Source organism: Phalacrocorax aristotelis, chromosome Z (genome assembly GCF_949628215.1).
Source record: "Phalacrocorax aristotelis chromosome Z, bGulAri2.1, whole genome shotgun sequence".
Classification (NCBI taxonomy): domain Eukaryota; kingdom Metazoa; phylum Chordata; class Aves; order Suliformes; family Phalacrocoracidae; genus Phalacrocorax; species Phalacrocorax aristotelis.
The window spans coordinates 78,282,379-78,307,487 of NC_134311.1; the positions used below are offsets into that span (position 1 = coordinate 78,282,379).

Here is a 25,109-nt window from a genome sequence, read left to right on the forward strand (position 1 = left end):
TCGCATCTGGAGCACTTTGGTCCCACATGGGGAAAGGAATCTACACCATGATACATAGATGCGCCTCCAGCTTTGCACATGAGGCTGATACTCAGCTTTCCTCATGCGACAGTGATCTTTCAGCATTACCTCCCAGATTCATCTGGAAAGTCAAATCTGAGCAGCTCTGACAACATTTAGCCTCCAACTATTTTTACTTTCTCTCTGATTCCCACTGCCAGTGAGATGCTGTAAAACGGAAACTAAAAAAACCTCCAGCTTCCCTCTACCCCTCCCAGCTCAAAAACACACAGCCTCCCCGGGAGCTCGCCAGAAGCCCATTTGTATGTACTCATACAAAAGGACACGCACATGCACATGCATCATCTACACTTCCTTTATCAAATGCCTTTTTCTTACAATTTTTAAACCTGTTCTGTATCTGCCCGTCAGAGACTAAATTGACATCTTCCTTTTACTCCAGGTTAGAAGCCATCAGGGTTTTTTGGAAGGGGGATGAGAAACAGCATGGAACAAACACAACTCTGTAGACCATATTGGAGAAGAGATGGCATTTGTGGGAGACACACAGCTGGTAGGGAGTTCCTCTAGCCCACCATGCAGCCCCACTACCTTTCAAATCTCCTTTTCTTGGAAGAGTTTTCCATAAGGAATTCTTTCGAGCGGCCCAGCTTTCCTTCTAAGATGATCCAGATGTTTTCCTTTGTTTCTGCATCCTCTCTGTCACTTGTTACTGTGACAATCTCATAGGCTTTAAAGCATAATTAACACACACGTTAATCAGAGAAGGAAGAGCAGATGGCCAGAAAGATTTCTTCATTTGGCTGTTGCTTTGCTTAAAAACTCTTTTACTAATATTTATCACAGCACACAAGAAAGCATTTGCAAAATAAGGATGGAATCACACTAAAATCAGTGGGGCTTTTGACTTCTTTGTGCTTTAGATTTCATGCTGGGGTAGAGTACATGAAAAATATAAGTACTTCTCGATCAGCTAGCAGGAGTAGACAAAGCTGCTCTTGAACAAGCTGTGTCCACCTCCCTGCTGTGCTAAGCACTCCCTTTTTAACACATCCCAAATCCTACAGTTTTTGTGCCACTGTTCTTAACAGGGACACTGAGAGTATCCATATACCCAACAGGATGTGCTCAGATGCCATGGTGGCATATAAGTAACAAAAATGCCAATAACAAGGCTGTTTTTTGTAGGGGCAGAGTGAAATCACACTGAAGTGACATGATTATTGACTCTCCAGGACTCTCCTGAAAAAGAGCACTGCGGTGCAGGAGTACTTGAGATGCACTTTGCATATCATCAGTGCAGTTAAATAACTCTTGCTCACTCGCTTGCTCATCACATTAGACACCAATATAATTGCCTTGGACTCAGTGGAATTACCCAGAGCAGACCCAGAGCTATGAGGTGTTAAGCTCAGCTGTCATGTTCAGCCAGGGTACTTGAGCTAGCAGCCCAGAACATGTTAAGGAGGAAGCTGGAACAATGTTACTTACAAAGCTTTAAGGATTGAACTTATTTTCCACCTCAAAGACTCAAGCCCATTATTTCTAATGAGACCATGACCATGTGCCCTCATGGCTTACTGCTGGATTGAACCACTGCAGATGGGCCTCTCTTAAGTTTCAACCCCAAAAGAGATCTTTTTCTTCCACATAAATCCTGATTTGTTTCTTTCTTATCACAGCATTGCACTTTCGAACTAAAGAGTACCGTAAATAATCCAACCCTTAAAGCCTGCAAATACGAACACCTCTTGCATGGGAACCCTTAGTGGAGCAGCTTGCAGGAGTTTTGGTCCTACGGCCTCTGAGGGTCCCTCAGCAAAAGCCACAAATCAGCTCTGAACTTACTGGTCCGTTCCTTCAGTTCCAGGATGTCATTATTGGCACAAGCCAGTTCCCTTATGAGCTGCCCATCGTCTTCACCTTTAGCCAGCCAGCGATCGCACTGGAAGCGAAATGTCTTGTCCATAGCAGAGTCCTTCACATCAATATATTCCAAGTGCCATCCTGGTGCGATTCCTAGTAAAACAAAAATATAAAAAAAATATTTTAATGTTTTCACATTGCTTAGGTAAGTAGGTGAGATACCTCTCCTTAGGAGCACCCTGCTGGTATGAGAAATTATCTATATTTGCTTCAGATAATGTCACCACTGAACATTACATTGTTCAGATACCAAAAGCAATGACCACATGCTCTAGAACATAATCCAATCCTCCTTCTAGGGTCAGGCCATGCTTTTGAGGGACTCACTGTCTTTTGATTAGAGAATGTTGGAGTGCGGTCCCAGATAAACTAGATTTCAAGCTCTCTGGGCAAGAGGCCATCTCTTGCCCTTGCCCAGCACTTTGCCCAAGATGGGGCTTTGGCAATACCAGTGGCAAGCAGCAGCGAGCAGGGAGAGCTGGGGCCAGCGTGCTCCCTGCCAGCACACCAACACAGGAACTGTCCCAGGAAGAAGCACTACCGTAGCTTAGGGACAACAAAGCCTTACAAAACCCTAGGGAAATCAGGGCCCTACAGAACTGTTTGCCAGATCCAGGAACGTGAAGTCTCCTGGAAATCGGATGGTTCCAGGACAAAAGTTAATGGAGCAGCTTCTGTCACAGAAACCACTACTGATTTTTCCTTCCATTTTAAGGGAAACATGAAGCCTTAAAAGCCAAAACACAGATATGATTTCATGTGTCATCTAACCCCCATCCCTCCACCACACGTCCATAGTTATTAAAAATGATATAGCAGTGTGTGCATGTTTTGTGGGGATCCCTTCATGTCTTGGGAGTGCTAGCTGGCCACAAGCTGTAGGGTTTAGTGTCTTCCTCTGTGGCCCCCAGACCCTTCATATTTGGATTTGAAGGTCGGAAGGAAGATTGCTCCTTTGATCCTGCCAGCTAGCATATGCAAGGAAATTATCCATGCTATCCTGATCTTGCCAAGCAACCAGGGCGAATTCACTAATGCTGTGACTGGCCATGAACACAGGAAAAACTGAAGTGATGGATGCTCCAGCAGGGACCACCAAATCACTTAATTTTTGCCTTGGGGGCCTTCTGAGGACTCATAGCTCCCTTTTAGTTTTCTACTTCTTTTTATTTCTTCAGTGGAAAAGCAACCTGAAAATGAAGAAAAGGACATTTGTGAACATTTTCCTGATTTCTTTGTTGAAATAGCAGCTCTTGTTGAGCTTGGAGGGACATGAGGTTCTGACAGGTCTACTTACAAGTCCTGTTATTAGTCAGACAAGTCAGACAACGAAAGGTTATGTTCATGATAAGAGATCTCTGCTGACTTATTATTTACATCCCAGAGACATTAAACAGCTCTTGCTCTTCCAAGAACTCACTGCCATGTGCCTACTTCCTTAGTTTGCAAATATCTTTAGCCCTGAAAAGAAAATGATGGCACATTTCTGAGCAATGTTAACGAGTCGCCCTGCTCCTGTAGACTGCAATCCCTCTACATCATGTGTTGGCAGTTCTCTACCAGCCTCACAGCCATTCCTGTTTTATATTTTGCCTTCCTGAACCTTTTTCAAGATAGGAAATCACCCGCTATAAAGCACAGACCTCAACCAAAGACACCACTTGTCCCTTAAATTTAGGAGGCACAAAACTGCAAAATCATTGTGACTGAAAGTGACCTCTGGAGAACATTTAGTCCAACCCTTTGCTTAGAGCAAGGTCAACCAAAACAGGTTGCTCAAGGCTGTGTCCAGTCAGGTTTTGTATATCTCCAAGGATGGAGACTCCACAACCTCTCTGGGCCACCTGTGCCAGTGTTTGTGTACCTGTGCAAAGAAAAAAAAAAGCTTTATTCTTATGTTTAAATTGGCATTCCTGTATTTCAATTTGTGCCTGTTGCCTCTTGTCCTGTCACTGGGCACTTCTGAGAAGAGTCTGGCTCTGCCTTCTTTACTCCCCCATCAGATATTTTCACATATTGATAAAATCCCTGAGCCTCGTCTTCTCCAGCTGAACAGTCCCAGCTCTCCCAGCCTCTCCTCACACAACAGAGACTCCAGTTCCTGAATCATTCTTGTGGCCCTTCACTGGACTCTCTCCAGTCCACGTCTCTTGCACTGGGAGGTCAGTGTCGTGTGCCAATGACAAGACCTGTGCAAATACCATGGGTGGAGTGCCCAGGCAGGGGAGCTGGAAGCACCACCTTCATGCATGACCTCCTCAAGGCTCCAGCAGCAGAACAAGGGTATGAAGGGGTTTTGGGGGTGAGCTGGCATGCAATACCCTCACAGATCCTCACCAGTTTACTGCCTCCTGGACAGATTTACAGGTTTCCCAGGGCTCCCACTGCCCTCTAACTGGAGCAACTTGCTCTTTGGGGCTCTTTGGAAATTTATTCTAAACATGTTGGCAGTGTCAGCTGTTAATCTTTTTGGCAGGCTCATTTCCATTTAAGTTCAATGAACATCTCTGCAGCATATTTAGGAGGCTGCTCCGCTTCCATCAAAACTTTAGTTAAAACGGTACAGGATGAAAGAAAGAAAACATCCCATCCTTCAGCAAAAGAGATCAATGACTAAAGACCAGGATAGAATAAATTGGTTGTCTTAGTCCTGTTGCCAGCAATGAACAGAGTGAGTGGGACAGGATCAGTGTTAAACAGTGGTATCAGGAGAGAGACCGAATGAGATGCACGTACCCTCCTCTCTCTTCTTCAGCCTGGTCCCAGCAGCAGCTCAGCAGGAGCGCTGCAACAAAAACCTGCTCTTTTATCACAGGGAGAGATGGGCCAGAGCTAGTTCTCCAGCACATGCTGGAGTTGAGGGCAAAGGAAGCACAAAACGCAGCTTTTCCTGGTGTTCCCTGCAAAAGATGCATCTATCAGCTCTGTGCTATTTAAAGAGCAAGCTCTGGGCTCTGTCAGGAGATCGACACTGAAAAGCAAATACCAGCAAGGCATTCCTTACAGCACAAGGGTACCTCGAATCAAAGAGCTGGCTGGACACTCTTAGAAAAATGGTGCTACTGCCTCAAAGCACCATCCTGTCTGCTTTAAGGAAAAAATATTTTTCTTCCCTCTCGCTAGAATTGGTCTTTCCTTTTCCTGTTTTCCTTCCTGATGCTTAGCAACTTAGATTAGGAGACCTGGAATCTGTAAAAGAATCCTATAGTGCTTTTCATTTCTCAAAAGAAATAATTCACCCCAGCTGAATGCTGTACTGGCTATGTCCAGAGCAGCACATCTTCCCACCCTGTCCATGTCCCCCGGTGCCAGGAGTGGTGTCACATCAAGGGTTTCACTACCACAGCATTAAACCCCATTTAAAAGCTGATATGGAAATGGAAGGATTGATTCAGGGTTGAAGAAGTTATTTGCTTTACCAGGAAAATAATTGGGTTTCTCTTGTTTCAGACTTGGAAAAGATATATTTAATTTCTTATTGTATTGATAGAGAAAAAACCAGAAAGTCCTGTTACACACAGAGTCTAAATGTGAGACTTGCCTTCCACAAGGATGGCTCTGCAAGTCAGGGGCACAACAGTGTTAAGGAGAAGAAACTGTTTTTGCAGAACCACTTTTCAGGTCAGGAAATCCTGGTTTCAAGGTATTACCCTGTGTCCACCTTCTGTTTCTCTGTGGCTTTGCAGAGCAATGGGGTCAGAGAAATTACAGCACCTGAGAAACAACAGGGAAGGGAACTATGTCCCAATCATGGGTGTAACCCTGGAGGCATCAAATCCTCAGCACAAGCTGATTTATTGAGTGGGGGACACAGTGAGGGACTGAGGAAGAGGAGCCAGAAAAGCGGTGTGGATGTAGCAGGGTGGAAGGACTTTCCTAGGTCCTGTCCACTTCTAGGACAGCCTAGCTGTGCAGGAGAAACTGGAGGACCTCTGCAACAATGCCTCATCAGCCTTTTCCCTGGACACTGTTGGCTGGTGGATCCTGTTCCACTGTGAAAACCACAGCTGCTCCATCAGTGAACTTTCAGTGCTTGCCGAAAAGACAGAGCGGATCAGCCTGTATCCCTTTGGCACCTCAACCAACAGTACCAGGAACACAAGGGCTCAGGAATGAATCGACTGCATGAATGCCTTGGAAAAAATTGTGGGCTTTTCTGCAGTGACCCCGGTGCAAAACAGTACCACTACATTTGTCTGCGTTACTGCTTTTCGGCAGAAGGGAAGAAATAGAACATATCTGAGCAGTTCCTGCTTGAATACACAGGTCTCAGTCTTTAAAATAGTTCGGCCACCACTGTGCCTTTGTGGAAGATCCCCCATCACCATAACAAGTGTTTAATGTTTGAAACAAAAGGTACTTCACTCCAGGCCTGTTTTGCTGCCATCAAAATCCCCTGCAGCAGACCTATCCTAATAAAACCGATGGCTTTGCCACGTAGGGTCCTTAATGGTCCGCAGCTGGAAGTGACATTTTCAATGACATGCAAAATATTTCAAATGTAATTAAAGGAGAATAGCTTTGGGGAAAACAGAAACACTTTTCTTGCTTGACTCTGGCAGTTGTATAATTTAGTGTCATGTAGGGAAATGTATTCTCTTCCCCAAGTGTCCTTATCCAAAAGAGCAGTTATTTGTCCCATTTATCCTCCTTTCCAAAAGCACCAAAGCTGACAACTGAGTGATGCTGGGCAAGGACCCTCTGTGTTAATCCGCAAGGTCTCCACAGGAACATTTTTCCCTTTTTCCCAGCTCATGCTAAAGGTTTGTGCTTTCCCGATGTTGGGCAGACAGGTTCGATTGTAAGCTCCTTGTCATGCATCGCTGCAGTGATAAGCACAATTGAGTCTGACTTTAGAAGTAGTAGATGTAGCACAGATAATGAAGACACCACTTCATTTAACTAAAACACCAACTTGCAGCACCAGAATTTTCCTAAGCCCCTCTTGGGAACAGTCACCACTTGCCCCAGCCTATCTATATTCACCCCTAAAATATGAAGCTGTTCTGACACACTCATAAACATGGGAGGATGGGAGAAAAAGGCTGAGAATTAATCGAGTCTGGTGGGTTCACCACTCACCAGGCACCTGGTCCCTGAGCTTGCTTTAGTGAATATTAACTATTCCTTGCAAAGTGAGAGCTGATGGGATCAAATCTGTGCTGGCAGAACCACATTCAGGCTTGGATGCACGCATGTCCATGCGAGCTAAACTGTCTTTACGCTTTGCAGCCATATTAAATGATTTTCCTCTCTATCCCTTGTTTATCTGTAGCAGATCTTCTTTGGTTTGGTTTCGTTAGGAGGAGAGGAAATGGCCTCAAGCTGCACCAGGGGAAGTTTAGGTTGGACATTAGGAAAAACTTCTTCACCGAAAGGGTTGTCAGGCCCTGGCACAGGCTGCCCAGGGAGGTGGGGGAGTCTCCATCCCTGGAGGTATTTAAAAGAAGGGTAGATGTGCTTGTGGATATGGTTTAGTGGTGGACTTGGCAGCGATAGGTTAGTGGTTGGACTCATGATCTTAAAGGTCTTTTCCAACCTTAACGATTCTATGATTCTATGAAAGTGGGTGATGCCCAGTCAGGGATAATAGTTGTAATTACTGGTGCTTATGTTCCCATGGGAGTAAAAGAAAAATTCTGCTCAGGACATTGACAGCTCTGGGGCCAGTGAAGGATTGCTGCTGCCCATCCATTCACAACCATCAACCAGGGCTGCTCACCTGCCTAATTGCATTTTTTTTTCTTTTCACATTTTCTGAAACATAAAGTAATGGTCATTGCAAAGACAGTTGATCAGCCTTGTATCCTCTGATGTTATTTTTACCCTGCCTGGTTAGATGACCATCCATCCCTAAACCCCACCACATGAGACTTCACCCAGAAAGCGGTGGGAGTTTTGATAGCAGCATCAGTTCGCTAGAAATGGAGTGTTAATTGTGAGGTGTTAAAATTGTAGCATCTAGATTTGCATCAGTACATCTCAAAACACTTTAGGAAGGTGAATAATTTTTATCCCTGATTTACATAATTGAAAATGAGGTACGAGGATGTGATTTACGCAAGGTCATTCAGAAAGCCAGTGGCAGAACAAAAATAGATCCAATTTGTATATCTCTCCTTTAGGATCGTGTTAGTTCACACCACAACATTTCTCATCAGAGCAGACAGGCAATGCAAAACCTCTCACAACCTTTGACAAAGCAGACGCTTAACACTTGGTACAATTTTAGAAAATAGGTCCCCTGCCCCACCTCCTCTGTTGTCTATGCAACTTGTTCAGTCCAGGATTTGACTCAGGACAAAACCACCCATAAATTATTCTCAGACAACCCCCCTACCCTGCCCCGCGTCTTACAGATAAACTACTCCTGTGCAAAAACACTTAACAGCTCAGAGTGAAGATATAACAGTTCCTTGGATGATGTTCTTGTATTTGAAACATATTTTGTGTTTTATTGAGGCGTACTTGATGAAAAAGCATTTAACGAGGGTGCAAAAGAGGCCTGTACAAAAGAGAAGCTTTTACAGAATTGATAATTCCACAGCTATATCTGGACTTTGGGGCTCTCTCCACTCTGTAGCAAAAGGTTCTGCAGTTGCAGAAGTTTGGGAAGAAGTGGATGACTGCACAAGGTCAACACTGAAATCTTGACCAGTCACCAGACACTGAAGCCTTCTCACCGAGCCTGCTGTTTTATTTTCCTACATAAATTTTTTTTGTACTTTATGTCAACTCTGGTCTGTGAGATCTTTGCAGTGTCTTCTGCTTGCATTGTAATGCCTGTAGCAAGTCTTTGTGATAGGCCTGTTGAGCATAAGGAAAAAAACCTACCACTGAGGGGAGAGGAAAGTGCATGGCATGTGAGGAGGGCTTTGCAGGTCAGTCCTGGGGTCTGTCAAGGTGCTGAATCCAGATTTGGGCAATCTGAAAGACTAAGCAGCCATGGCATGGTTGCTGGCGTGCTACACAGGTCTGCAGCTTGCATGTCCGTTTGTCTCTTGTCTAAGGCGTTGACTTCAAGCGGCCCATAAAGATAGGAGTTGACGTTGTCTTCCTCTGTACTGAGCTACCAACAAAACAGGGGGGATGATGTACTCTCCTCACTTTGGGGAGTTTTACACATCTGTTTCTCTTCTTCCTACTCTTTATTTAAAGCAGAAACTATTCAACTAATCTGCTCCACGGATCAACAGAGTTTATGAGGCAATAATCAAGTGCTGAGAAGAGGACGTAGAAAAGCCCTACTCAGGTCTGATAGCTGAGAAAATCCTTACAAAAGGCTAAAAAGACAGATCTTTAGGTTTATTTTAAAAATGTATGGCCTACAAGTGCCCCAAAGGCTTGGAATCATGTCAATAAATTGCAGAAATGTATCTCTGGAAAAGCCATGTGCTGCATATTCACGGCCTGGGCAATTTAAGACCTGATCCAAGATACTGCTCCTTAAAAAGGTAGTTCCTTCAGAGAAAGAAAAGGAAAAACAAGGGTATACTAATGTTTTTGAGTTGGGTTCAGACAAGAAAGGGGAATAAGATACTGTATCTTTTGGAAGAACCACCCAAAAGGAGTCTTTGGGGTAGTTAAGCTAATTAAAACTCAATTAAACAATGTCATAGCAGTTGGTGTAATTGACAGAAGGGCCCTGTTGAGGCTGAGAAGAAGTTGGGCTACATAACCTGGTTATTTACTTCTGCCTTTGCTCCTATAGTAACATAGAGAAGTCTGGTTTATCCATAATTAGAGTCTCCCGACTCCCCTTGGCTGATGGCAACCGAGATAATCAAGAATCTGAAATTAATGGCTTTAGAAAGATTGCTTATTATCTGGGTCCAAATCTGCTCAGGCAGATGAGGGAGCTAAATCTAGATTTCCCATATCTCCATGTTGCAAAAAGAAAAATAAAAAAATAAAATTAAAAAAAAAAAGGGGGTGGGGGTGGGGGGAAGATGTTTTTCTAGGTAAAAAATTCCATTACTGAGATACTGAGAAACTTTAAGCCATTCTTCCAGAATGGAGATTTAGTCCTGAAATCAGAGAAAAAATTGAGGCCTATATTTAGAAAGCCAGCATTTCTACAGACCTACAGATACTGATCTTGCATAAATGTAGAAGTAAATGAACAGAGATATGAGAAAATACATACTGCCTATCCGAGATCAGGAGATGGGGAGTCTGGAAACGATTAAATTTGTTCAGGGAGTCTAAGTATATTAAGTCCAACATCAGTATCTGAAAGTAAACAGTGGTAAGATAAAAAGGCATTGAGCAAAACTTAAAACTAACTTTCATTCACAGCAGTTCATTGTTACCAGACTCTTGCTGGTGAGCTCTAAACATCTAAAAAATCAGGAACATCTTCCTTGAAATTACACTGGTGAGGTCCCTAAACTGCCTGTTTTCAAATGAGCACCGATTTCCTCCCTAATCAATTTCACTTAAGTCAGAGGAATTAGATAGAAGTTGATTCCTCCTTTATATCTCATACAGAGATGCCACTCAGCAGGTTTTGTGGGGGAAATGGCATATAAAGCATTAAAGTGGGACCATAAAAACAACATGCTTTTCCAGAGGAGGCAAATGCAGTGTTTGCAATTTAAAGACCTTCTGACAGACTTGCCATTCCAATTACTGGCTCTTCAACTCTGAACACCCCACTGCCGTCAAATTTCAGTGAAAGGATAAACAAAATAGGATGTGAACTGGGAGCAAAACCACTGCAGCAAAACTTCACTGATGGAAACAGATGCTCAGCTGGACTTCATGGCAAAGTAATCGCCTTGGTCAAGTCATTTAAATGTTCTTTATTCTGAAATGGGGGAAGGTTGGTTGACTTCCTGCTGGGATCAGGTGATGTTTGAAAGAAAAAGAAGCCTTGTGATAGTTAGTAGTTCCCTTACCTAGCCCATAAGTTCTAAAGGCACCTAATGTGAGCCCAAACAGGCTGAGGCTGTCATTGAGGCTGATTATTACGAAAATTAGGAAAAGAACATCATCTGTGTTCCAAATATTCAGCATGTGAAGAGTGATGGGATAGGCCAGTGTGAAGCTGAGCCTTCCACAGACCATTGGCAAAGAACTGTTAGTCCAGAAAAGAAGAAAAAAATACCTGAGGAAAGAATGATCAACATCTGATGCTTCAAAGTACTGCTAAATACAAGCACATTTTGTTTAATATCCAGAGTCCCCCAAGCACCTGACAAAAAACCATACACGATCCTCAACCCCTGACCCCACTACTCCTTTCCAAAAAAACAGAGCCAGGAATTTCTAACCAGTGGCACAGCCAATTTATACAAAATTATACAAGGAGAGCAGGCCTATATGCAAAGATAGCTGTAGCCTGAGATCCCAGCAGTAATAAATACTCTACCCACCCAACAAACTGTCATGCTGCATTGTGTGAAGTTTTAGATAGGACATGCCTTTCACATGACTAATGCAAGAACAATGAAGACAACATATGTTATGATTTAGAGCAGAGTTGTCCTTCCTTCTTGGGGGGAAAACAAATACATTATTGCTGAACAAAACCTGAGCATGTTATCTGTCCAAGGCTTAACCCTGCAGTCAGCTAGGTCTGGTAAAAGACCTATTAACTATTATTTATAAATGGAAGCCAGTGATAAGAAGAAAATAAGAGAAGATAATCTGAGGTTGTAATGTGTACCTATATTTATAAATATGAAGTATTTTTTCAGGTTCTGCGCACATGTTTTACAGTTTTAGCTGACTTGTGGCTATCTGGGTACATGCTCTTAGTCCACAGCAAATTTAAATTAATTGAGCATATTTACTGCGTGGCCTGAGGCTAAACTCTGTTACTTCCCTTTGCCACTAACCAAGAGCATGTGGATAGCAATTACCATAGTTCAGCTGCAGTGTGGTAACTCCCCAACCTGTATCAACAATACCGTCAGTGGCAGGGAGAAGTTGAGCTGTGATCACTTGTGCAAGAAGGAAAAGGCAGCAAAACTGCCTAGATTAACAGTATTTTCTTGTCACACAGCAGACAGAAGACCCATGGGTCTCATTGCCATGGGATGCTGTGTATGCTAAATGTCTCCTGGACAGTCTGGACAGGCACATGAATGAGAAAATTGACTGAAAGTTACTTAATTGTCAAAAATTATATCCAGTTCAGGAGATGCCCTGAGCTATGCATAGTAAGATGCAGAAGACTGGGGAACGATCACACACACTCTAGCTCAGTTCCTCCCCTTTCTTAGGCACCCAGTGATGCTGCTGTTGGAAACAGCTGCTGGGCTTAGCAGACCCTCAGTCTGACCCAGTTCTTATCTTTCTACGTGCAAGCCTCTTCATGTGCCTGAGCGCTAAGGATCAACTCTGATCTGGTGGGTGCATTTCATTCTGTTAGCATAACCGATCACCAGGGAACCACAATGCCTCTTGAGGAGAATGGTCTCTTTGTAGACATTTTAGCTGGTACTATATTTGAAAACAAATCTGCAAGTCCATGTTGATTTCCTGCTGCTTTCCAAAGGATGTTCAAACCACCCCTGCAACCTGTTTGCAGAGCTAAACTCCAGTGGGTATTTTGATAGCCTTTTCTATTTCAGCCTCTAAATCACAGACTCAAGGAATAACTGTTTTGGCAACAAAAATCAGGTGACATGATCTCCCTTACTGCATTCAACACCAGCTATATAACATGACATTATAGAGCTTAAACAACTAAATTGTCCCGTGTTGTGGGAGTGATAAATATGAGTCTGAACTTGGAGTGGCTGGGAATAAACAATCATCAAGCCAGAATACATGGATGGTCATATTTCCCATAGTTCACGACAGATTACTTTTTTTTTTTTAATAACAATACAGAGACAATCTTACAGTTGGAGAGTCTGATCCAGAGGTAGAATTTTTTATTAATATTGCATGAGATGCGGCCTTGCCCAACTGCCACAACTTGGAGGAGTCAAGATGATGGCTGGGACAAGACCATGGTGGCATATAACCCTAGCCCAGCCATAAAACAGCTTCATCAGTACAAAAAGGTAACAACTAGGTAGTCCTGCTGCCATTCCTCCCAGGACTTCGATAAATACTACTGCCCAAACAGCCTTGTTAATAACCACCCAGATGGGTCTATGGGAATCAAGCTTCACCTTTAGGCTGCAAGTAATTGTTAATGCAAAATCATCTCTTTTTAGATGAAGATGGGATGGGATGGGATGTCATCACAGCAGTGTGAGTGATGCATTTGTTACAAGGTGCTGCTTGGTACCTGAATAACAACACAAATGACTACAACAGTGCCATTCTGCTGTTTGTGAAACTAGTTTGGGTGTCTAGCAGCAGGGAAATGTCAGAATCTCTCTCAGCAGGGCACTGCACACTCACTGTCTGATGTATTGATTTTAATAAAGACAGACACAGATCTTTATTTCTGTCTTCTAAACCTCACTGTGTTATGCTAGGCTGCATTACCCCGTGTGTCGGTGCCAGGCTTATAGCATTAAATGGCTAGGAAAGTGCCATACTAGCCTGTAAAAAGGTATTCCATTAATAGAGCTGGTGTGTTGGGATAACAGGTTGGATGGCTTTGCTTTGGAGGAGCTGTCATTATCTGTGGTGCAGCAGTGGCTGTAAGCTCTGACTGCAGCTGGGGACACGTTAGAGTGGGTACCACACCAGCATGCGGGGAGGTGGTCTCCTGCCTGAAGGGGGTGTGCCTAGACAGTCATGCTGGGACACAGGATCCAGGTAAAATACTTGAGATTACCCAGCCTGCATTAGAGCTGGGAACAGTGCCCTCAGCCTGCCCCATGTCCATGGAGGAGGAAGTGTTTCCTCAAGTGAAAACATAGTCCTGACCTCTCCCACCCCCCCAAATCACTGCCCTGACCTTTGTTGTCGTGCCAGATCCGGACTTTGCAGAGATCTCCCAGGCTCAGCATGTCTGAGAAGTTGAATTCATCCATCTGGTTCCTCTCAAACTTGTTAGACTTGTTGGACTCCTTCAGAGCAAGGGTCCCACTGTCCCCGTTCTCCCCAAACAGGATCAACCACACGTTGGCATCGGTGCCTGCTCCTGGAAGGAGAGAGCAAGGCATATCATCAGGAGCTAGCCTGTCATGTAGGACTGACACCCAGCTGCCAATTGCATGGAAGTGGAGTCAGCAAAGGCAGGCTGGAAGCGGCTGAAGTGACGGTCAGGTTTCTCTGGGCACAACCAACAAATATCAGTGAATTTGTGCAGGATCCTGCACGGAGGACACCCCATGGTAACAAACCAGCTCTTCCAGCCAACCCCCAGATGCAAGGGGCACACTTTGCCCTTGTGTTCAAGGTATGGTGACTGTAATATCAGTACTAAAAGGAAGCAGGAGTGGAGCATGCTCTGATGGAGCACTGTGCATCACGCTGCTTTGCAGAGGTTGTCAGTGTTGTGACTCCCATTTTTCTAAGTTGGTTTCGGAAGCAAAGTGACCTACAATGTCCAGCAATCTATGGAAGAGCATTAAAGAACATATTTTAACTTTTCTAGCTACAGCCAAAGTATTAGTACACATTGTCCTAAGCTTCCTGCTGGGCCACAGTCCTTTTTCCACACTGTAGTCTTCTGCACTCCCACAACCCCCTCCAAGCTGACCCAGGACACTTCACCTGGGGTCTGTCTCATGCTGCTCTCCCTGCATTTTATGGCACAGGGATTGGAAAGAAAAGTGCAGATCATCAACCAAACCACTATGGCATCTTCTGGCCCATTTTCCCCTCCCATAAATCTTCTGAGATGATCTCTATTACCTGATACTGAATTTCATATACTCATGACTGCTCACATTTTGCTACAGAAATTTGCCTAACTTTTGGAGAGTTCAAGGCCAAAACATCACTTGCAGTGACCGTACCAACATTTTAGCTGAAGGCGTTTCAACAATTTTACCTGGCACTATTTATAACTTGACCCAAACTATTGCTCTTTATTTTCAATGCCATAATAAAAAAGCAGATTCATAGAAAGAAATTTGATTCTGTGTCAGCAGACATTCATTGCTGTGTCAGAATTAAAGCCCTTGAATTTTGGAAAATAAAAACAAGATCATCAAATCCAAATCTGTCTTAGAAAAAAACCCAACTTCTGCTGACCTCGGTTAGATAGCCCAGCTTTGAAAACTGTGACTGCCTGCCAAGCCATGGATCTAAATCCACTTTTAACCATATGGACAGTATTTCCCACAGCTCCATTCACAACATAATGCAGAGACATGGTTGGGGGACTGAAGACTTTTGAGAAAGCTACCACTTCTTCAGGAGAATTATTTGAATACAGAAATAAGGAAGAAATCACAACTGTCCTTGTAGAAGGACTGAAAAAATATTAAAGAATGGAAAAAAGAGGAGAAAAAATTCATACAGGGAAAAGGCAAAGCAACATTTGGTATCCACGTGAAAAATTGCCTCGGTTAAACTGGGGCTAATTTTCAGCAGTTCGCTGGGAAGGACTTAAGAAGGAAGAGAAAGCATCACAGATTCAGGCAGTTTATCTGGCAGTACCTTTTATGACCCTAAAGCTTGCTGAGGTGAGGAATAAAGCAAACTAAAGCCCATTTCCTTACAAGGAGCAGGCTCCCAATTAATGCAAGGTCTCAAAAAGCACAGAACCAACTGTTTCTTAGCAAAACCTTCCCTGCAGGAAGAAGCCTCATGCCGTGACATTTCACTCACAAGCAATTAGCAGGAGATGGGAAAGAAAAGAACAGAAAGTGCTGAATCAATGTACATTTCACCTATTTGGATGTCTCTCTGATTTTTTTTTTAATTGTTGTTTTTAATTCCAGGAAACTGTCAGGCACGTTTAGGAACTATAACAAATCAGATAAATGAAGAGGTTAAGGTACTATTGTTGCACAAACCTTAACTGGCAATGGCTGCAATGTCTCATGGGTCGATAGTGGGGTCTGCAGCACTGAACCTTGTCATCAACACCCTAAACAATGACAGAGCCCATCCTCAGCAGATTTCCAGATAACGTTAATTTTGGGGGAGTGACTGACATGCCAAATGGCAAAATTCCAACCCAGATGGACCTTGAGAAACTCAAGATCTGGGCAAGCATAAATCCCATGAAGTTCAGCAAGGAGAAATGCAAAGTTCTGCGTCTGGGGTGTAATAAACCCTGCACATGTACACGCTGGGGAGTGGAAGAAGCCCCAGAGGTTATAGCAGTAACATGCATATTCAGGTTCAATGCAAGCCAACAGCAAGTTCTCAGTGTTCAAGACAAACTGCATATTGGACTCCATCAGGAGGTACATGGTCAGCAGCTGAAGGGAGGATCTTATCTCCTTTTCTCAGCACTGAGAAGCCCACATTTAGGCCATGTTGCCAGTCTGAATCCCTGGGTCATGTTGAGACACTGCGGAGGGCTCAGCACATGATTGCCAAGATGGACAAGAGCTGGAGCACACAACTGTGAGGAAAGACCAAGGGAGATGAGCTGGGGCAGGTGAACGGGGCTCCTGTGATCACATGGAGGGAAAGTGATGACGATGACAAGGTCAGGTGCTGTGGAGATGTCAGACCATGCCCCAAAGAGCCACAGCCACAAATTGCTGGGGAGGGTCAGGTTGGGCACCAGGAAAAGAAATATTTAACAGGAAAATGATACAGGTCTTGGATCAAGTGCCTTAGGAAGTGGTGGCATCACCATTCCTGGAGGTGTTAAACGCTTGGCTGGGCAAAGCCTTGGCTGATCTAACCTAGTGTTGCCAATAGTCCTTGGAGCAGGAAAATGGATGAAACAACATCCAGAGGCTCTTTCCAACCAAAGTGTATGATTTTATGATTCTTATTGAACAGCTGCATCATTTTTAAATAAAGTGTGGCCTTGTGTCACAGCCTTCTGAAGCCAAAGAATGTCCTTTTGACTTAGAGACTTGGATAAGGCACTAGGAACTGACACGAACTGTCTTAAATTATGTAATTTGTAGGCTGTAGCTGATCTGACAACATACTAATTAATCTTGTAACAGCAGAGATAAAAACCTTCTGCTTCGTTAATGCTTAGAAAAGGAGAAAGCAGTATTTATTCTTCCTCCACCTTTATTGCATTACCATGTACATGGCGCCTGCACATAGAATACAGAAAATCTGCATAAATCAAAATTAACAGGTGAGGACATTTTTGTGCCACAGAAAGAGCCATCAGATGGTCTGGCTTTATTGCAGCTCTGTCTGTGGGTCATGCCTTGAAGAAAATGAGATTGAGAGTTACATTTCTAACACGATCAAAAGTAAACCAAAATCTTGGTTTTAACCAAATATTCTCCATCTGACTTGGGATGTGTCTGCAGTAACAACCTCTTTTCCCCTTGTCTATGTGTACTCTAAGAGCTGCCATCTGAGGTCTTTCTGGCAGCCTATGAATTTGACCTTTGAAAGAGATCCATCTTTCCCCAATTCAGCCTCTGCATGTTACATGGTCATCCAAGTTGAATGACTTCTGGAAAGCCAAACTGTAACTTCAAAGGTTTGTTTGAGGAAACAGTAAAACAGGACTGTGGTTAAATGTGTGCGTATGGTGGGAAGGAAATGGCCGATGCTTTATAGTTCGCTGCAGGACATTTTTTGTGGGATTCATTTTCCCTGACTTTATCCATCTAGCCTAACTTAATTGTGCTGGCTCTATACGAACCTGATAAATAGAGAGTGACAGAGACCCTCCAAAGAATGATCCAGACCACTGATTAAGACTCCACTCCCAGATGAATTGACCAGAGACAGCCTAGACTAGAAAGAACTAAGACCAGAAGTAGGATTTTTTGGACAATAGCAAATAGGAGAGGTTAATTTTTTTTTTCATTTTGTTTTTTTCTCAGTGCCTCTGATGCACACGAAAGTTGAAAGCTATTGCAGAGAAAAACTTTATACCTAGAAATAAACACGTCTGATTCTATTCATTGCGGAGCATTGCTGTCCTTAGACAATGTCAGTGTGGCAGGAGATGATATAACATGTCTAAACCATCAAGAATAAAATGTCTTTCTTCCTGAATTGATCCAACCAGGAGTAATTGTGGAATACATAATGATCAAAGAGGGGAGATGGTTCATGACTTGTACCCTCGTTAGATAAGCTGGATAAAGTTCAGCATTATGTCAGTGCGCCATGTGATGTAATCATAAATAGACTCTCTGAAACCTCTCTGTAATCTGCTCTTTCCTACTGGTTGTCGCTGTTCATAATGAAATGAAATGTTTCCTCATTAATACCCATCATCCTTCATTCAATGGGAAGGGCAGATCTGTCTGCTGTTGCTGTCATCTCCTATTCTCCTCTAGTTTCTATTTCCATTGCCTTTGTGAGTTAGGGCTGGATTTCACAAAAAGGTCACAGAAAGATCTACCATTATACTAGATGGATTGTCAGATACATAAACAAATCTTCCTCTCTTTTGTTTTTCGTATTTCAGTACGTGTTCTTGAGACAAGCAGCAGGCAGAGCAGACAGATGAAAAATGGTGAGGAGGCACAAAGACACTCTGCCAGGGGAGTTTTGATATTCCCAGATCAAACCTTTCAAGCTGCATAAATTACCACTGGTAAATCCAGAAAAAAACCCCAAAGCCAAACCAAACCAAACCAAACCAAAAAAGGTAGAGATCAAGAGGTGATTATGTGCACTGGTGTGGCAGAATCCCCTTTAAGGGACAACCTTTCAAACAAGGTGTCTGCAAGATAATGTCTAACTTGCCCCTATGTTGGCATGAGGTAGCCTGTATGTGGTTGCATCTTTCATTCAGCAGCCTGACAGAAGTTCTCATGAAAAGCGGCAGTGATCCCAGGAAGTGACATAGAAATCCTATTTCTTGGCTCTTGGAGCTCTGCAGCTTGCTTTGTGCTCTGTTCTATCTCTCTATCTGTTGTGCATTTAGTGGTGGTTTTTCACAGCCTGAGATAAATGGTCTCAAAACACTTTGAAAGGAAGGGTGAATTACTGCCAAAGTAGGTAGTGCTGACTGAAAACCTGAGGCCCACCAGCTTTGACTGTACCCTTTTTTTCCATCCTACCTGGCCAAAAAGGAAAAGGGGGCTCCTGACTATTGCAACATGGTCTGACAATAGCTTCTGTAAAGATGTTGTCAGGGGAAGCAGCGAACAGTCAAATCTAGGCTTTGTGTCTAAATATTTCATGCCCAGTGCTCAGCCTGCAGTCATGATGAACAGACATCCAAAATGGAGGTGTTCCAGCGTAGTAGGGCTAAATTATGTTTTTTTATAACATAATTTCAAATTAAGAAGGAGATGCTTTCCATTGCTAAAAATCAAACCTCACACTTGGAAAGACATAAAATATCCACAATGGACTTGCCTCCAACATCACTGGTTTTAACCTGAAGAGTGTATGTCGTGTCCTCCATCATCTGCTCATCATTTATCACAGCTGGCATCTCACACACAAGACTTCCCTTGGCATTTTTCAGCTTTGACAGCCATTCACCATAGGTAAATGTGGCCACCTCTTGATTAGTCAGGTTCCTCAGAATGATCTGTGAAGAGCCAAAATAAGGGAAAACACTTCAGCTAAAATTCAGCTACCATTTGAACGAGGGCAAAGATCAAACCTATGAAGTGCACAGTGTGGTAGGCCCTGTGTAGAACTTGGTCATAACTTTAAAACCTGTGCTGAGTTCTGGGCTAAGCAGACCTCGCTGCTATGGACAGTACTTGCTGTGGTGACTTGTCCTGAGAAATGGTCTTCATGGTATTGGACCTTTTCACACATGGGGTAAAGCATAGGAAGAAATCTGCTTCTCTGACATAAGTTATGGACAAAGCCCATCTTTAAGAGAGTCAGAACTTTCCTGGAAGCCAGTATAGTATTAAGTCTAAAGAAGAAGTAACAGAGAGTTATTGAAAACCTCACTACCCCTCCTTGAAATACACTGTGTCTTCCTTTTGCCTGCTTCCTCTGTGCAAACACACAGCAATCATTGTAAAGATATGCAGACCAACCCCAAACAAGTAAAAGTAATGCACAAGATAAAATTAGGCCAGCAAAACTTAATGCTTCACACTCTTCTCCCTCTGGGAAAAGGTGACAGAACAAACAGTATGCAACAGATATTAGTCACACTGTCTAATGTGTCACGGGAAGGAGCTCAGATGCTGTGGGGATAAGAACGGGATAGGAACCTATTTAGAACAAGCCAGTGAGTTGCTCCAACAAACACCTAATGAAATACCCACCTTTATGTGTCCTGTTGAATGTGGGTTCAGTGGAGCATCACTCTACTGGGAGAAAGGCATTACGCTTGCCTACAGCAAAACCATAGCTGTAAATTCTCGCTAAATTGGGAGAGTTGGAGGGAAGGGAGGAGGCAGGGCTGTAAATGACCATTTTTGTTACCATCTAACAGAAACAAATACCATACCTGAGCGAAGCAGTGCATCAAGAAACAGTGTCTTCCAAGGCACATGTCTGCAAAGGCCATGTAAACACAAGCCCAGACACATCAGAAAAAGAGTGACATGATATTTAGGAAGAAACAAATCATGGAGTCATGGAAAATGTTAAGTTAAAAGGGAAACCTAGAGGTGTCTAGTTCCACCTCCTGCTCTAAGCTGGGCTAACTGCAAGGTCATGTAAAATGAGTTTCGAAAATCTTCAGGGTGGGGATTCCCCCAGTGCTGTGGACCTCCATCCTAGGGCTGCACCACGCTCACTGGGAATAATTTTTTTCCTTATATCCAGTCAGGGTTTTCCTTATTGCAACTTGTACCCATTGCCTCATGCCCTTTCACTGTTCACCTCTGAGAAGAGATGTAACAATGGTCTCTGTAACCTCCCTTTAAGCAGCAGAAGAATGCAATTAGACTCCCCCTTAGCCTTTTCTTCTCAAGGATTAAAAAAACCCCATTTACCTTAGCCTTTCTGAGTATGCCATATGCTTCAGCATCCTGACTATCTCAGTGACCTTCCACTGCACTCTTGTATATCAGCCTAAGAACTTATAAAACTTATCTTAAGATAAGTGCTCAAATTCTGTCCTCAAACTGCATGTGTCCCAGTCCATGCACTTCTGTTGACCCCAACCAAGCTTTTAGCAGTTCAAAAGAAGAACATTGCTCCAGATTGTAAAAAACAGTTTTAAAGAGGGCAATAGCTACACTGAAGCTGCAGGAGTTGCCATGCTATTTGTGCATTGCGCTGTTCCTTGGGTAGGACACTCATCTGGGGTTTTCTCTCTGCTTGATGCTAAACAGGGATCTGTAACAGAGCACCTTCATCCCAGAGGTACAGGACATTTTGGGCTGTTGAAGCTGTCCCACTTTTCTAAAAAGCTGCTTATTCACAGCCACTGACACTATTACTTTGTGGTCAGAAAATGGCTCTGTGAGTCAAGATATAGTGAATCAAATCCTTTCTTTGAACCAAGCAGAAATCAGGTCTCCACCACCCCAGCTGGTGCCCTCTCTGCTGGGGCACAGACCAGAAGGAAATCTCCTCTCTCAAGGATGTGTGAACAATGTCTACACTCTCTTATGCGTCCAACCTAGAAAATTTTATTTGGCTAAAATTTGCAAATTGGAATTGTGAATAATCTCAGGTTGACTGAAAATGCCTTTTTTTTCCCCCTTGGTGCATAAACTGCTGGAAAAGGTTCAGCTAGCTCTACCTCTGCCCCACTCAGGAATGGCAGTGACACCGTTAGCAGCAAAATGTCCTGAGCAAAGCTTGCGGGGGAATGTCAGGAAAGCAGCGGGGTGTAGAAGCAGATTAGAGTTGCCAGCTGGAGTGCACTCGCAGACAGAGAAATCGGACCTCTCACAAATAACCAGCCCATGCTCAACACTCCAGATGCTGTCTGGGAAAAACCGTCTGGCTACTAAAAGCTCTGGAGCAAAATGCCGCCTCCTTCTATCCCCACCCCTCACCCAGGGTGAGTGATTTCATCCCTGTAAGCAGTTAGCACAGACAGGGCGAGCAGCCTCTGCTATCTCATTCTGGGATGGTGCTCCAGAGGGGAGCAGACAGGAGCCAGAGATTCATGCTATGAGCTTCGTTTGCTCACAGGAGATCACAGCAAGAGACATGGAGGCAGCAGGAAACCTGTGGAGGCTGACTGCTCGGTCACAATGCGTGCACGTTGCTTACCTTACCTAGAATGAACCACATAAACACCAAGCATCCAGCCCAAGCACATCGTGTTGGCCCTCCCTACGGTCAGTGGTCGGAGCTGGGTATCACCAGGGAAGCAACACATCCCACCCAAGCTGGGGGCAGCTGAACTGCCATCTAAGGCATCTCTCCCTCTCTCAGCTCTATCTCTCTGCTAACTACAGAGAAGGCCTAGTTTGATAGAGGAGGTGAAAGCTGAACATAGTTTTTCCAAGGACTAAAATAGCACAAAGAGAATCCCATCCTACAAGGAGATGTTTGTGGGTGTTGCAGACACAGAGGATGATGCAGGATTTTGATTTGGATCACAAGGGTCAAGAAAGTCATCTCAGGGAGCTAAGCTGAGGCTATTTTTATTTTCTGTCTGTTTCTCTCAATAAAATTAGCTACAGCTTGGTGATGAGACTGCTGCTTTACATTGCATCCAAACTAAGTTTTAGGATACCTAGAACTTGCTGTGGACATCCTGAGTGCTTTTAAGCTCAAACATTATAACTAATTAGGCACAGGTTTTAACTAGTGTGTAGAACACCTATAGAAATGAAAAGGAAGCAGGAGCAGCATGTATGAATAAAATGTTGATAATATGCTTTGTATCTGAGCAAATATTGTAGCTGACAGGAACTTTAAACCAGCAACATGAAATTAATGGTGCGCTGTAGGCTGCAACAGAAAGGTTTGACACGTCCAATCATTCGATTTACTTCAACCCAGCCTTCTCCCAGATGCAATGTAAAACACGCTCTGCAGGGGCTCACACCCCACTAACAACAAATACATACGTTCTGGATTTCATCTCTAGAGACTCCACCACACGTTTTTATGGTTCTGTTGCATGTCATTAGTCTTCACTTAAAAACAGGGTCCTCTGACTGTAACAGAAAAAGACTTTTCTCTGTTGCAAAGAGCAGCAGTCAGCTTCAGCTATAATGAATTGTCTCAAATTCTCTTAATCTCCTTTATGTAAAGGAAAAAGAACTGAATAAAGACCAAGTCCCACATTCAAGATTATTTGTGACGTTTGAATGCAATGCAATTAGTGCTTCATTAAGACAGCTTCTTATCTGCCTGGCTTTGACAGCACAAAGTAACATTAAAATTCAGAGGGAAACCACTCTGCAGAATTCAACTGTCTTTCTTACAATTCCTGTTAGTTCACTCAGAGAGCTCCCATCCCTTCTTATTTATGGATTTTCAACTTCATATCTAAAACACTGGGCCACAGGTGAAATAATCACGTGGACTGAGGAGCTGGCTATCCCAGGAGGAGGTGTCAAAAGCATGCATTTAGAAAAGTTTCCTAATTAAAGTCACAAATGTTTTATGCTGAGGGTGGTGAAACCCTGGCCCAGGTTGCCCAGAGAAGTGGTCAATACCCCATCCCTGGAAACACACAAGGCCAAGTTGGACGGGGCTCTGAGCGACCTGATCGAGTTGAAGATGTCCCTGCTCACTGCAGGGGGTTGGACTAGATGACTTTGAAAGGTCCCTTCCCACCCACACCATTCTGTGATTCTATGATTCTATTCTCTGATTTTTCTAGAAACACTGGGTTGTATCGTTGTATTTTGATGTGGAAGAACACGACATTCAGCATTAGGTCAGAGGAAAATATCCAAACTCTGTGTCTCTCCATCAGTGGTGAGATCAGGAAGTATTGCTCAGCTTTAGACAGTTTTCATTGTGTCTTTCTGTGCATAACAATAATCAATAATATTCATTCTGGACCAATACATCACTAATCAAATTTTGTTCCCTCTATAGGATTAAGTATCAGTGTTAATATCTTATTGCCACTTTTGATGCAGTTTGAATCTTTGGCATCAAGTTCATTACTTTTCTGAGATTCTGAATGAAATTGCAATGTATTTTATGTAGACAGAAAGAAGAAAAAAAAAAAAGACGACTACTTCCCTGCTTGTAAATTGAATCTTTTGGCTGTGTACAACATCATTGATAATTCATGCATTTTAATTGGTATTTATGCACTTCTAGTTCTGGCAAACTAAAAACAGTATAAATTATGACCAGCAACATTTAACAAAAAGACCAAAGAGAATTAAAAATATTATTTATTGTTATTTTATCAGAACAAGAAAACTGAGAATATCCTGTAGATAAATGGAGCAACAAATGGTTATTTATGGGGTTGATGGCTTAATCTAGCTTCTCATTTCACTGTGCTAGTTAGCACTAACTGTGAACCATCTGTCTGAGAGTTTAGCACTACCCCCACAAGTATTTCATTATGCAGCTTTAATATGCACTTTTGACAGAAATGGAAATGGGCTCAGATCACTTTTCATGTCACACCAGGCTACATAAGTTTTCAAGGCTGGAATACAAATCAGAGAACAGAAATCCTTCCTCCCCTCTTCCAGAGTACTCCTGCCCTCACCCTCTGCCTGGGAATGCAAATGCTATGTTTACCTTTGCAGGGATGGTGAGAAAGAAAACTAATAAATAAAGTTCTCTACATATCACTGGAACTAGAAGATCCTCCATGCTCTGTGTCTCTAAGAAAAATAGAAACTACGAGTACAATTTTCAAAAGCTTCTGAAATCCTGGTCTGAGAGTGTTGGTGCATGGTCTGCCTGTTGCTTCCATAGAGCTGTAAGAGGGCTATGAGCCCATCAGATGGGTCCACATGAGAACCCTTTCTCTATTCTTCTCTGAGAAAGCCTTGCTTTGGGTGGGACAGTCCAGCAGGCTGGATGACTGGACAGAGCTGGCAACAGGAACATGTGAAGGTGTTACCTGCCATTGAAGATGCTGCTGTCCCTTGCCTTTAAGCTATTGCTAACTCATGACTGCAAGATCTGGAATGCTTCTGGATGAAGAAGCTTTTTTTGATTTCATTTTATATGAGTATGATTTATAAAACTCAGGAAGGTATCGGGGAACTGGCAAAAGTAGTTTGACCAAGATAAAAGAATCAAATGAGAGGACAGACTGAGTTATTCCTTAGGCACAGAGAGAAAAACTCAGTGTCTGTGGCATGTATTTGGAAGAT

The 25,109-nt window shown here is 43.2% G+C and overlaps 1 protein-coding gene across 1 annotated transcript in view; it reads right to left on the reverse strand.

The window, feature by feature from the left end:
* LOXHD1 (lipoxygenase homology PLAT domains 1) overlaps positions 1-25,109 on the reverse strand; it is an 85,199-nt gene that overhangs the window by 4,778 nt on the left and 55,312 nt on the right. The window contains exons 22-25 of the mRNA XM_075079003.1: positions 19,285-19,462; positions 13,817-14,002; positions 1,870-2,040; positions 613-751 (exon numbers count right to left, since the gene is read on the reverse strand). Of these exons, the coding sequence (XP_074935104.1) occupies positions 613-751; positions 1,870-2,040; positions 13,817-14,002; positions 19,285-19,462 (674 nt within the window). The remainder of the gene's footprint in view (positions 1-612; positions 752-1,869; positions 2,041-13,816; positions 14,003-19,284; positions 19,463-25,109) is intronic.